The 15,317-nt window shown below is 37.5% G+C and overlaps 1 protein-coding gene across 11 annotated transcripts in view; it reads left to right on the top strand.

Moving 5' to 3' along the window:
- The window catches only part of LOC134733471 (uncharacterized), a 97,317-nt gene that overhangs the window by 12,715 nt on the left and 69,285 nt on the right, over nucleotides 1-15,317 (top strand). For 7 of the 11 annotated variants that reach the window (XR_010116951.1, XR_010116950.1, XR_010116949.1 and 4 more), the window contains one exon: nucleotides 8,731-8,838. Coding sequence is in view for 2 of the 11 variants with exons in the window: in XM_063622812.1 (XP_063478882.1) it covers nucleotides 8,731-8,838 (108 nt within the window). In the remaining 9 variants the exon portion in view is untranslated. Of the gene's footprint in view, nucleotides 1-3,869; nucleotides 4,032-8,730; nucleotides 8,839-15,317 lie in introns of all 11 variants that reach the window. The other 4 variants (XR_010116953.1, XR_010116954.1, XR_010116947.1 and 1 more) reach the window with 1 other exon arrangement.

Genomic DNA, 15,317 nt, shown 5'->3' with positions numbered 1-15,317 from the left:
AATCGGATGGAGTTCCTTGAAGATATCCCTGTCATGAAAGATGAAGGAGATTTAGTGGCTGTATGAAGAGTGCTTTGATTTTTAAACAAGATTTGACAAGATCCACATCCAGGATTAATGGTCAAGGGGAAGAGCTATTGAACATGGGTAATGTAGGGTGCAAGAGAAAAAACTGGCTCAAGAAAGAGAGATGAATGAAAGACAGGGAAGGGTTTTGTGATTTACTCCTATCCCCTCCTCCCCCTGGATGGAGGAGCATTTATCCCTTAGGGTGACTTAGATATATTACTAATGGAGGAGGGGATAGTAGTAAGAGAAAATGGTCAGCCAGATTTGGGATAGATTTTGTAATATGTATGGAAGGGTAGCCAAACAACAGAACAACTACACCGAGTCTTGAGATGATTCAGAAACTTGGACCCAGCAATTGTAGCAAATCATACCCAATAGGGATAGTGATGCTTGGCTGTGACATCGTGGCTTGGGCAGAGGGATGGAAACCAATCCAAACCAAAGAGACCAGGATTAATAAACCAAAGTAGGGAACAATTAGCCCAGTGACATTTCCTGAGGCTGGAGTTTTAGATGATTGTAAAGTCAGCCAAGTTGGTCTTTGGTGTTCCCAGCCTTTCTTTCGGAGTACTCTCCTATTCTCACACTCTCCCCTCTTTCTCCTATAAAAATCTAATGTCAGTAAAATATCTAACTCACCCTAAGGGATAAATGCTTAGAGAGAGTTCAAGGCATTATTCTTCCTCTGGGTATTTACATTTTAATGGGAGTTTTAAAATTGAAATCAAAGTATTACAGCTGTTGTGATGGAATTTCAATGAAGGGTTTGGGGAGGACACAGTAGGGTTACTACTTGTCTCAGAAGTCACTCATGGCAGTTGTCTCCTGCACCTGGTGGTAAAATCATTGTTAGTTCTGCCAAACAGTATTCTGGTCTACAATTCTTATGAAAAAGTAAAATCATTGAAAATAGAGCTTTAAAAACTGGATTTGTGGTTGAAAAAACAGTATTGACAGGCTTTGGCCAAAGGAGCTGATGGGATGACATTACGGTATGGGAATAGGAAGGAGAAAAGAGCAACAGAGAAGGGAGCTGAGGCCCAGAGACATTCACACACTGACCAGCGTCTGAATGCCTTTAGCCCCCAACACTCTCACCATCATCCTCATTGAAATCCTGCCCCATTTAAATGCTACTTCAGAGACACCCACACACTGACCAGGGTCTGAGTGCCTTTAGCTCCCAACACCCTCACTATCATACTCATTAAAATCCTGCCCCATTCAAATGCTACTTCTTATATAGGAAAAGAAATGGTGTACTGTTCATCTTCTTGTTGCTAACAACAGTAGAAATAGGGAGAGGGAGTGTTTTCTATAATGAATTCTCCTGTAAATCCAAGCAGAAAAGAGGAAAAGGAAGGAGAGAGTAAAGTGGGTACTAACCCTGCATTCAGCCTCCAAGGTCCTTCTTGATGAGTTGGCATCCTGGAAAGACACAATTACTGGAAAGTGGCAAGCGTTTTCCTGTAGAAATTTACTAAATTTCTTTCTGAGGATACAGGAGTGTGGGAGGTACGATTATAGAGGAAGAGACTGTAGTATACCATTCAGCAGCCTTAACTAGCAAAAAACACAGCTGAGAGTTCAATATGAAGAAGGAGTCTGAGCTTTTAAAAGGCTGTAAAACACCCCATGAACTTTATTCATGGAAAAGTCTTCCACACCCCCATTTAGAGTTCAATTTGACTTTACTACATTGTTTAAATTAAGATTAACTATCTAGTTTCTCATCCCAGAGATTAAAGCAGAATATTAACAGAGTGGCCTAAGCTAACTTGGTAGAAAAGGAAAGGAAAACATGTTAAAAGGACACAGGGACTTTAAGAAGCGCAGCCGTCTGAGGCTATTTTGGTCTGGGACAGAGTCTTAACTGCTCAATGTGTCCTGGGGCCTCACTGTCTCAGAGCAGATTTTTCCACCTTGCCCTCAACTTTCATCCCTTCAGTTCATCCATCCCAGCCGCAATGGCCTTGCTGATCCGCGACCGCACCAAGCCTGCTGTCAGTTCAGTGCCTCTGCATTGCCCTTGCCTCTGCCTGTGAAACTCCAAGGCAACACTTCATATGGCCAGCCCCTTCTCTGTTCTCCATCCCTTCACTCTTTGTTAAATAGCCACTCTCAATCTGCATCCCATTACCCTGCTCTATTTTCTTTACAAATAATTACCACTTGAATTTATTTGATTTATATGCTTTTCTGCTTATTTATTTCCTGCTTCTCCCCTTTGAATGAAACCTCCATGAAAAGAGGAATCTTGCCTAGCTTGGTCACTGTTCTACCCCAGGTCCCAGAAAGGCATGGAGCAGCCACACTATAAATGATTGTAAAGAACTAGTAAGTGAGGAGTCCCCAGTGATACCACGGAGTTTTCCCAATAAGGTTGCGTTATGATCAGTTTCCTCTTTCTATAAAGACAGGGAGATTTATGTACATTTTATAAATCTTATACCCACAATGAATTATTTGTTTTTATTTACGGAAATTCTGGAAAGATTATCCGGAAAGATTTGACACTGTGAAAAAGTCCCTTCTGCAATATGGATACCAAGGAGGATTTTAGGTTGTGAAAAGAGAAGTGGTTGCTTGTTTTCTCTCGCTAGATGAAAGGAGGCCACAAATCTTTTTGCAGTTCCACTAAAGAGCCAATAAAATAGAAACGCAACACACATGTGCCAAGAGTTCAACAACAAGGCGGAAGTGGCTTAGGTTTGTGGTCTGTTACCACATGACAACATTGAGTTGGAGCCAAGGCATTTTCTGCTCTTTGCAGTCTCTGCATGTTGAAAGGCTCTACTTCGGAACGAACAAGGGATAGACACGTCACAGAAGAGGAGCTCCGTGATTGGCACACGGGTGTGAAAGGATCAGGGAAGACTTCAGCAAATAGAAAAGTTAGGGAATTTAAAGTTTCCCTACACAAGAGTAAGCAAATTATGGCCCAGAAGACAAATTCAGCCTGCTGTCTTTTTTCTTGGCAGTTTTAGAAGTTTTTATTTTCCCAAATGGGCTTTTTTGAATTGAAAAAAAAAGTTCCAATATTCACTTGGAAACTTACTAGTTCCTAGGAAATAAAATTAGTGTGGCATAAAGGAAAGGACATTAGTCTGCGAGTCAGGGGACTTAAGTTGTCCTGACTCTTTTACTAACTAGTTACTTCTGCTGTCTGGTTTCGTAAATAAAGTATTATTGGAATACATCATACATTTATTTATGTATCATCCATAGATATTTTCACACTATAACAGTAGAGTTGAGTAGTTGTGAAGGAGACTACATAGCCCACAAAGCCTAAAATATTTACCATCCGGTTCTTAATATTATAGAAAAGAAAATTGCCAGCCCTTGCCCTATACTATGAGTACAAAAATAAATATGTTATACCATATGAAATTGCTTATATTTGATCTAAATAATTGAAATTTCACATAATTCAATTTAGTAGTTTGTTCTTTTAAATCTCTTCTTCAATGTCCGTCTCAGAACCATCTCATCCATAAAGCTTCTTCCAAATAGACGGGAGCACTCTGGTTTCTCAATCCCCATGGAACTTTGCTAGTTATGTTTGGCTGATTCCATGCTTCTACAATAGTCATTAGATGTATCGCTTCCCCTCTACTACTGGAAATACTGTTATAGGCTTAATTGTGTCCCCACCCCCAAATTCATATGTTGAAGCCCCAACCCCTAGTACCTCAGAATGTGACTGTATTTGGAGATAGAGTCTTTAAAAGGTAACTTAGGTAAATGAGGTCCTTAGGGTGGATCCCAATCCAATCTGAGTGATGTACTTATAGGAAGAGAAGATTAGGACACAGAGACACCAGAGAGGTCATTCACAAAGGAAAGACCATGTGAAGATGCAGTGAGAAGGTGGCCATATGCAAGATGAGGAGAGAGGCCTCAGAAGAAACCAATACTGCCAACGCCTTGGTCTTGGACTTCCAGCCTTTAGAACTGTGAGACAATAAATTTCTGTTGTTTAAGCCTCCCAGTCTGTGCTATTTTGCATGGCAGCCCTAACAAACTAATATAGCTACTCAAGAGTAGAAGTTATTTATTAGAAACTCCTATTTTAGTCCCCAACTTTCAATGGAAACATAAGTTCGTAACTCCAAGTTAACAAACCATCAACTATTGCATTAAATCCACATCCATTATCCCATATGTAAATGTCATGAAGGTCAATGTACACAGCTCCATATAACTGCATTCCCAATAGCATTGAGAGCCATATGTCTGTCTAGTATTCATTGACTAAGCTTTATAGAATTCAGTAAAGCAAGGTGCATAACTTGGTGTGTCTGGGGTCTAAATTGGTGAATCTAGGCATTGAGGACCAGAATACTGTTTAGCAGACACAACATTGGTTCTCCAAAGTTTCTAGAATGTAAATAAGAAGTTTCTACACAGAAATGTCCTAGAAGACTCTAGAATCGTTCATTCAGTGAATATTTATCAACTGCCAGGCAAAAAAAGTCAACTTACATATCTCTGCTCACTTACTCTTTTCAGTGAAAATTGAAAAAGCTCACCACTCCTTTCTTAGTGTACTGAGGGAGAGAAAGGAATAACTAGCAAGCTGGATGAGAGCTCTGTCAATTAGAATAACAGGCCCTTGGTAGCCAATTCCAAATAACAATCTTCAGGGGAGCCCAATAATAAACATTAAACAGAAATATTAAATATGTAGTTCTAATTTACATTCCAGATGTCAGAATCTGCAAAAATGGGAAACACAACAAAGATCAGACCATATGAGGAGCCAAGCTTCTTCCCTGGTTTATCCAAAATCTGTTGAGTAAAAAGTGCAACTGCTTCACATGGGACCATAGCCAAATTCAACCTGAGAGAATTCATTTTGCAAACATCCTCCAAATGTAGAAGCTTTCCTGATTGTTCATTTCTAAATGAACAAATAAGAGGTTTCAATATGAACAATGTCCAGATGCCCCAGAAGCCTGCTCTGTTTGCCAATTCCATTGGCCAAACACACATTCTATTCCTTTTGAATCTCATTGGCAGCCCACGGCGAGAAGCACCGTTTTATCTATGAGAAACTTTACCAACTTAAAGCTTGATGAGGAGATATATGAGGAGAGACCACTGGGCATTCTGATGAATTGAAAGTCAGAAGTTATTGAGCATAGTCAGATATGATCTTTCCCAGACCCATACATTTCACCCAGGGAATTCCCATACAATTATGGGAAAACCTGAACCACATTATCCCTAACCAACTCCAAATTTAATGGTGTGAGGAACACTCCACCTTAAAACAAAGCAAAGGCTTATAAAACACATGGCTGCTATGGTCTGACTTCTCAATAGAGGGCTGGTTATCTTTTCAATAATAAGTTCTTAAGCATCTCTGAAAAATAATGCCCACTTATCAATCTGCCTTTGGTCACTGGATCAAGAAAAAGAAAAGTGTTCCTAAATTGATTCTCCAACCCCTTTCTCTCTGTGTGTGATGAGATTGTTCCTAAAAAATCTAAACTCCATTTTTAGTCCCCCACCTTCAATAGAAACATGACTTGGTAACTCCAAGTGAACAAATCATTAATCATTGCATTAAATCCACATCCATTATCCCACATGAAAATGTCATGAAGGTGAATGTACACAGCTCTATGTAACTATATAGCTTAGAAACTAAGACAAAAATATTCTTTTTATTAAGTTAGTAATCTGGATTTCAGGGGAAATTATTTTTTATGCAGACTTGTCAAGATCATACAAATAATCAATTTTCCAGGTAATTTACAATCTTCAGAGTGTGTGGGCCTTTGAAAATAAAAATTCATGTGTAATTCTCACTGTGGCCTGAATTTTGAGTGCACCAAATCCATATTATCTAAAGACAATGTTCATTACATTACACACCCTTACATCATCAACATTTGACCACCACTCCACCCAGAACTTTCCATGGCCCTTTACTCCCAATTCCATTGAAACTAAATTTCTCAGTTTAGTTGTCATAGTTTTTCACAGTACTTCTCCAGTTGGATTCACCAATTCTCTCCAAAATATACCTGTTGTTTAAGTCAAGCAAATTTCCTCTATGTCTACGAATAAATCATGCTTACTCTAGAGTCTTTTCCTTGTATTTCTTCCTTCCATTTAAAAGATTTCTTCTAAACTTCAGATCTAGCTTAAAATGTAATTTATTGAAAGTTGCATTTTTCAACCAACACCCTCACATTCATCTTTTTTCCTGTGCCTTCGAATCCTCTGTACCACATGATTTAGTAATGACTTATGTTTCAAAAACTTACTCTTGTTTTGTACATTTGATTAAAGTCTCACAAAAATGAAAGCTTCATTTAAAAACCATTTGTTCTCTGCTGTAATCTTAGCACCTAGAACAATACCTGGAACATGGGGAGGCTTGATAAATATTTATTGAAATAATGAATAATGATTAAACAAATGTCTTCTCAGTAGGACTTGGAATTTTTCAAGAACAGGGGCCACATTATCATCCTTTGATTTTTACTATCCACAGTCCACTGCTACACTGTCTTAGTCTATTTTCTGTTGCTTATAACTGAATACCTAAGACTGGGTAGAAATGAAAATGGATTTCTTACAATCATGGAGGCTGAGATGTCCATGATTGAGGGGCTGTATCTCCTGAGAGCCTCCTTGCTGGTGGGGACCCTCTTCAGAGTCCCAAGGTGGCATAGGGCATCACATGGCAAGGAGGCTGAGTGTGCTAGCTCAGGTCTCTCTTCCTCTTCTTATAAAGCCACCAGTTTCATTCCCATGATTACCCATCAGTCCATTCACACATTAATGCATTAGCCCATCAATGGATTAATCCATCCATGAGAGCAGAGCCTTCATGACTCAATCACCTCGTAAAGGCCCCACCTCTCAATACTGCCTCACTGTGGATTAAATTTTAACGTGAGTTTTGGAGGGGATAAATTTTCAAACCATAGTGCATGTACATCTCATTTACCAAGTACTCAATCTTCTGCAATGCTCAGTGACTAATAAGTTACACAAAAGTTTAACTACAGACTTAAGTTCTAGGTCAGACTTGAAGATAAATACAATTGTAGTAGTCACCGCCTAAATTATTCCTGGGGGAAAAAAGGAAGAGACAGAAAAAGATCTGTTAAGTTTGGAAAGATGCCTATCTTTTGAAATAGAAAGTAAGACCACTTGTCATTTAAGGAACATAGGTCTTTCTTAATTATGTTTCATACAATTATTGTTAGGCACAGTTATTTCTTCTCCATAGAGGACAAAGCTTATTAAATATAACATCTACTCAGATTTCCATGTAGATACATACCTCTAAAGTAAACAAGCCAGGAAAATATTATTATATCCGCTGCATGGATGAAGAAACCAGTAAGATTTTCTTATCAAATGTTATATGGCTATGAAATGGTAGAGCTGAAACTAACAGCAATATATATTTTTTTAGTTTGCCTCCCATATTTTTATGATGCCTTTTGCAAGCATTCTTAATGGTAAACATAAAGAAAATTTTGATGTCTACTCACTTTCCATTTTTTGGAATTTTCCCCTTTTGGTCTCCTTGCTACCCCTAATGGATTCTACCTTCCTTCCCCTGATTCTCATGAGAATTTGATCATCGCTAAAGTGGGCAAGGAAAATTGTAGCAATTCTAGTGTATCAAGGTGGTTTTCTGAAGCAGTAATCAGTGCATTATTACTAATTCTATGCTTCTTCATGGAACCACTACCTAAAAACTTAGATATTTTGGCTGGGAAGAGTGGCTCACATCTGTAATCCCGCACTTTGGGAGGCCAAGGTGGGCAGATCACTTGAGGTCAGGAGTTTGAGACCAGCCTGGCCAACACGGTGAAACCCCGTCTCTACTAAAAATACAAAAATTAGCTGGGTGTGGTGGTAGGCGCTTGTAATCCTAGCTACTTGGGAGGCTGGGACACAAGAATCGCTTGAACCAGGGAGGCGGAGGTTGCAGGGAGCTGAGATCACGTCACTGTACACCAGCGTGGGCAATAGAGTGAGACTCAGTCTCAATTAAAAAAAAAACAAAAACCAACAACCACAACAAAAAACTAGATATTTTTATTGCTTTGGGAAGGAGAAAATGCAGAAAATATAAGAATCAAATCTTGACTTTTTATTTCTAAAATATTCTCCAGAAACTCAAAGCAGAGCATAATCTTGAGCGCCAAGGCTTTCATTGTGAGAGCCAAGTTTTTATGATAGAGAAAAGGTTTTTCTGAGTCAACTCGGATGGAATATGAAGATAAATCTTATACCATAAATAGTAGTGTTAGGAAGAAGGCAGATTTCTCTCAAAAAACTACATAAATTCAATCTGCTGGAGAAAGAAGAGAGTTGAGATGGAAAAGGGGGCAATATTTAGTAGTCACTGTGTAGGTCTCAGAGAAGGGACTCTGCTCCCATCTTCCTCTCTTGTAGAGCTAGGCCCAGCCCTAGAGAAGATGATCTAAACTGTAGTTACATTTGGGATGGGGAGTGGGAATTCTTGGAAGAGAATTCCCCCTCCTGTTCAGTAGGCTGAGTTTAGAGCCTCTCAGATGTGCCCTGCCCCTCAGCGCAACGAACTAGAAGAGGAAATTGGAATATCTAAGAAGAAAGGGATTGTGAGAGGGCATCCAAATATTTCTTATGTTCTTGAAGGTCCTGGATCAGAAGATGCCTGACAAGAGGCCACTACCAGCAGCAACAGCACGGTGGGGACAAACCTGAGATCTTGATGGACCATGGACACCAGCAGGAGAGAGAGAGGTCAGTGGTGATGTGAATTAGGTACACCCCATGGGGGACAACGAAGGGCAAGGACAGCTATGACAACTCCTGCCCTAATGTGCATACCCTGAAAATATTTAGATGATACTCTGGGATGACGAAGAGTGGGGGAAAAAACACTAATTGGGTTTAAATGTAAGCCTGCTCAGAAATAATAAGATGAAAGTTCTTGTTAGGGAAAATGGAGCACCAGAGAGTAATGGTTTAGTACCAGAAAAATAAAGATGTCACAGTTTTGCACATTTGTGTTTCTATCAATGAAACTGACAATTCACACACAAAAGGTGATGGCTGGGAAGTGTGTGAACTACTGTGGGATACGGAGCCAGCAAGGGAACGCCAGATCCATTTCAGAAGCTGGGTCTGTCTTCAAAGGGTTTTGACTTGCTGACCTCTGGCTGGCCTGCATCCTCCTCTCGGAACACACCAGACAGACGAGTAAACACAGATCACCAGTGGGCCACATGTTCCCTTCTTCTTCCAAGTGCTCTGTGGCCATGGGCCTCCCCCGCTCCAGGCTTTTCATCTAGGTCCTCTTGACTGATGCTCAGGACCCACAGAAGTTTCCTCACTCCTCTCTCAGCCAAGCAAGGGTGTAGAAAATAATAACCAAGCTCATAAGAAATTTCCAATACTGGTGAAGAGCTTCACCCCTAGCTTTTCTCAAATGCATGACCTACAATGCGTGAAACCCTGACTTCATTCATTCCTTTGAACACAACCTTTCCCTCTCTGATTTCCTCCTGTAAATGCTGATGTTCCCGGATAGGGCCACTAGTTAAGTCCCTAACTCTCCTCCATGAGAAGTCATTATATTCTTTGACTCTGTGACACAGGTGACTTCAAGAAGCAGAAAACAGTAAGGTTAAAAAAAAAAGGTTGAGACCTTAAAAGAGGAAAGAAGGGTTCAGAAAGGGGTGTTTGGAGGAGCTGAAGAGAACTTCATCCATCATCTTTCTTGAGGATAGATCCAAGTATGCAGTGAACCACCTTTGCATGCTGCTAAAATAAATGGCAGCAGGTCAAAGACAAAGAGACCTGTCAGAGGACAGAAAGAAATGAATGTTGGAATAAATGCTTTCTGATACATTTACACAGTTCCAAGTTGGCTAAATTACACATCCACTGTTTTAGATGGTAGCTCAGAGATCTCTTTCTTAACAGTAAGTATTTAAAAAAATGCTTTATTAAGGTATTATTGACCTATACTGTACATATTTAATATATATATTTTGATGAGTTTGTGGATATGTATACATCCATGAATCTATTACCACTGTCAAGGCCATCAACATATCCATCACCTCCCAAAGTTTCCTTCCACCCCATTTATTATTATTGTTGTTGTTATTTAATTAATTTACTTATTTTTGTGGTAAGATCTATTATCTTAGCAAATGTTAAGTCTACAATATTATATATGCTGTATAGATCTCCAGAAGTTATTCATCTTGCGTTACTGAAAGTTTGTACCCTTTAACCAACACCTCCCCCTTTCTCCCTACCCATCCCGTAACAACCACCATTCTACTTTCTGCTTCTATGAGTTTGACTGTTTTAGATTCCACATGTAAATGAGGTCACACAGCATTTGTCTGTAACTGGCATACTTCACTTATGATAACACCCTCTAAGTCATCCATGTTATTGCAAATGGCAGGATTTCCTTTTTGAAGGCGAATGATATTCCATTGTGTGTGTGTGTGTGTGTGTGTGATATATATATATGTGTCATATATATATGTCATATGTGTGTGTCATGTCATATGTGTGCCATATGTGTGTCACATATATGAGATATATATATATTAGATATCTATATCTATATATAGATATAGATATCTCACAGTTGTTTATCCATTCATCCATCACAGGACACTTACGTGTTTCTATATCTTGGCTATTGTGAATAATACTGCAGTGAACATGGAAGCATAGATATCTCTTCAAGATCCTAATTTCAATTCTTTGGATCTATATTCAGAAGTGAGATTGCTGAATTATATGGTAGTTTTAATTTTCAAGGAACCTCCATACTGTTTTCCATAATGACTGTAAAAATTTACATTCCCATCAATAGTGTGTGAGGATTCCCCTTTTTCCACATTCTCACCAGCACTTGTGTGTGTGTGTGTATATATTATATATATATATTTTATATATATATATTTTATATATATATATTTTATATATATATATTTTATATATATATTTATATATATATATTTTTATATATATTATATATAAATATATAAAATACATATTTTACATATATTTGTGTATTGTAAATTGTATATATATTGCATATATACAATTTTGTATACATACTATATATACAATTGTACATATAGTATACATATATGTATATTTGCGTATAGTATATATATTGTGTGTATATATACAATTATATATAGTATATATGTATACATATATGTATATATGTATATATTGTATATATACATATATACAATTATATATAGTATATATACAATTGTATATATACACACAATATATATACAATTGTATATATACACACTATATATACAACATATATACAATTGTATATATATGTATATATATATACAATATTGTATATATATGTATATATATACAATATTGTATATACAATTGTATATATAGTATATATATATATATATATATATATATATATATACAAGTGCTGGTGAGAACATGGAAAATGGCTATTATATAATAGCCATACTAAAGGTGTGAGGTGATATGTCATTGTGGTTTTGATATGCATGTCCCTAATGATTAGTAATGTTGAGCCCCTTTTCATACACCTGTTGGTCATTTCTATGTCTTCTTTGGAGAAATGTCTATTCAGGTTCTTTCCCTATTTTTAATTGGATTATTTTATTTTTGCCCTTTAGTTATAGAAATTCATTGCATACTTTAGTTATTGACCCTTTATCAGGTGTATGGTTTGCAAATATTTTCTCCCATTCCACAGATTGATTTTTCATTTTGTGGATTGTTTCCTTTGCTGTGAAGAAGCCTTTTAATTTGATGTAATCCTACTTGTTTATTTTTTGCTTCTGTTGTCTGTGCATTTGGTGCCATATTCAAAACATTATTGCCAGAACCAATGTCAAGAGACTTTTTCCCCATGTTTTCTTCTGGGAGTTTTACGGTTTCAGATTTTATGTTTAAGTCTTTAATCAATGTTGAGTTGATTTTTGTGTATGGTATAAAATAGAGTGCAATTTCCTTTGTTTTCCTGTGGATAACCAATTTTCCCAACACCATTTATCGAAGAGACTATTTTTTCTCCTTGTGCGTTCTTGATGCCCTGGTCAAAAATTAGTTGATCATGTATGTGCGGGTTTATTTCTGGACCTTCTATTCTGTTCCATTGGTTTATGTGTATTTTTCTATGTCAGTACCATACTGGCTTGACTACTACAGCTTTGTAATTATAATTTGAAATCAAGAAGTGTGATGCCTCTAAGTTTTGTCCTTCTTAGGATTGCTTTGGCTATTCTGTTTGTGTGTGTGTGGTTCTATATTAATTTGTGAATTGTTTTTTATATCTGTGAAAAAAATGCCATTGGAATTTTGATACAGATTGCATTGAATCATTAGACATCTTTTGGTAGTATGGACATTTTAACAATATTATTTCTTCTAATTTATGAACATAGGATATATTTTCATTTATTTGTCTCTAATTTGTTTTATTGGTGCTTTATAGTTTTCAGTGTACAGATCTTTCACCCCTTGGTTAAATTTATATCTAAGGCTTTTTTGATGCTATTTTAAATGAGATTGTTTTTTAATTTCCTTTTTGGATTTTTTTTGTTAGTGGATAGAAACACACTGTTTTTATATGTTGATTTTATATCCTGCAACTTTACTCAATTTGTTTTTTAGTTCTAACAGCTTTTTTTGCAGGGGTGAGTTTCTTAGCGTTTGGCTCTTTAGCTGAAGCTTAAACTCTTCTGCAAATAAAAAAATGATGCCCCTACACCAATGTAGTCTGGAAGCTAACAAATAACTTTTGTAAGTATCTTACCTCATTCTTTCTGGTTCACAGCCCAATAAAGGAAGCAAGGTATTCCAGGTTGAACCTCCAGAAATTCACTCTTGATTTATATTTATGGCAGAGAAAGAGAGGGTAGGGAGAGTAAAAGGGATCCCTGAAAATTTTCTAGGAGTAACATCAGATATGATGGTGGAAGCTACTCACATGAATTCCCCAGGGGCTGAAAGTAGCTGATGGAGAAAGCTTGGCCTCCTTTGCGATAGCATCCTCAGAGACTATTTCAGTTCTCCCTTCACACCTGGTATGTATTTATATGGTACCAGAGAAGGGGTTTTTATTTTAAATTATGCATGTGGATTTGCACCTTTATTCTATCAGAATCAAACTAAATGTTATTCCACAACACTCCATAAAGTTAATGATACAACGTGACTAGAACTCTTTCCTGAAATATGACATTCTTCAGGGACCTTGAAAGTATTAAAGGGAGTAGATGCCAAGGCCAAATCATACCCCTGGAGCCACATAGAAGTTCCACAAGTACTTATATACCAGTGACATATCTATTCCTTAGTTTCTGTGAATTCAATCAGAAGGTTTATATGAAAAGTTTCTGAAAAACCCGAGGTACCATGGCAAGGGGTCTGGCAGCCACCCTGACCTAGGCAGAGCAGCCAAATCCATACTTGACTGTAGGTAACTAATGACCTGGTCAAAGCAGAGAGAAGAAATGAAGATTTCATGTTAGAAAGGAAATTAAACCTCCACCACTGTGATTTCATAATGTGACAAAATTATAAAATTAGAAAATCTATTTTGTGTTCATCTCATTGAATATTTATGTCACCATTAATATCAATTTTAAAAATGTTTTGCATTTTTTGACCTAGTGTAAGAGATCTAAAAAATAATTCAAAGGTTTTTACACCACGGATTTTTATTTTTATTTCCCAGATATAGTTTGCATTTAGTCTGATTATGATACAATTGAGTTCACTTGGAGCATAATATTCTCTATAGAAAGAGTAAATATGCATTTATATCCACCTGTGTATGTATGTAGGATATTTTGGAAAAAGGCATTGAAATAGGATTCTAAAGGCCGGACAGGGTCTACCACTTACATGGCATGTTAGATAGTCTCTGTGGCCTTGGGTAAGTTATCTAGCCTCACAGGGCCTACTTATTCATTTATAAAATAGGCATAATCCACTCTCAGAATTTTTATGAGTAGTAAATGAGAAAACAAATAACAAGTAATTCATTTTTAAATATTCATTTTTTTTATATATTGATAACATAGAGACATAGATCCTGGTGGTTGCTGTTGCTTTGAGACAAGGTCACACTCTGTAGCCCAGGCTGGAGTACAGTGGCTTGAACGTGGCTCACTGCAGCTGTGCTCAGTGAATTCAATCAGAAGATGTATATGCAAAATCCCTGAGAAACCAGAGGTACCATGGCAAAGGGTCTAGGAGCCCCCAAAGGCCCATTTTGGCCTCCCAAAGTGCTGTAATGACAAGCATGAGCCACTGTGGCAGGACTTATATCTTGTTTTTGTATCTTATAATTTATAAGTATCTGAGTTCTTCAGAGCTGGGATAGATTACATGTGATTCAGTTGCTCAAATTTTGGGGGTGGGGGGGCGCCTATGACAAATAAGCTCATAGCACCCAGCAAAAGTTTATCATATCGAATCCTTACTTAATAAATGTTTCTAAAGGTCTAACTGCACTCTCTAAAATAGCACTTTCTGTGATGATGGAAATGTTCTATATTTTCACTGACCAAAATGGTAGCCACTGTTTTAAATACTATTCTCAGAGCTAATGTTTCCCTAGTATCTTTTACCAGTAAGAAAACTCAGTGTCTCTCTACAGTGGCTACCATCCCCATAAAGAGGTAAGTATGTTATAAAGGAAAGCATACCAAGGCATTATAAACATGCAGTGCAACCCCCAATGGCAGACTGTCACTCCCAAAGAGGAGTCTTGAGAAGACCACTTAACCAAAAAGAATGAAAGGCCGATGGTGAAATTTCCAGAACCAAAGCAGGAACATGGTGTTAGGGAGTGGATCTTCTCAACGGATTTCCTATAGACCACTGCCCTCCCTATCACATGTAGCTCTGTAATCTCTCTCGCTGCCTATTCCTCCCAGTTACCACTTACCCAATATCCTGGTTATACAGATCAGGAGAAGCACCACCATGGCAAAGATCAGGGCCACACTGAAGGTGGGAATCTTTTCAAAGAAGGAGTAAAGATTGCAGTAGCCACAGAATATGCCAGGTTGTGTATGTGTGTTTGTTTTTCTTCCTTTTTTTTTAAACAGCTCTATAATTCCAGCACTGAACTTGAGCATGATCATTATTTCCTCCTCTCATCATCTCACAATATATCCATACCAGCACAGACAAGACTCTCAATGTCAACACTGTTTGCTTTCCTT

The sequence above is a fragment of the Symphalangus syndactylus genome, chromosome 18 (assembly GCF_028878055.3).
Source record: "Symphalangus syndactylus isolate Jambi chromosome 18, NHGRI_mSymSyn1-v2.1_pri, whole genome shotgun sequence".
Lineage (NCBI taxonomy): Eukaryota > Metazoa > Chordata > Mammalia > Primates > Hylobatidae > Symphalangus > Symphalangus syndactylus.
The sequence above is the reverse complement of the archived record's forward strand: the minus strand, read 5'-3'. Positions and strand labels throughout refer to the sequence as shown.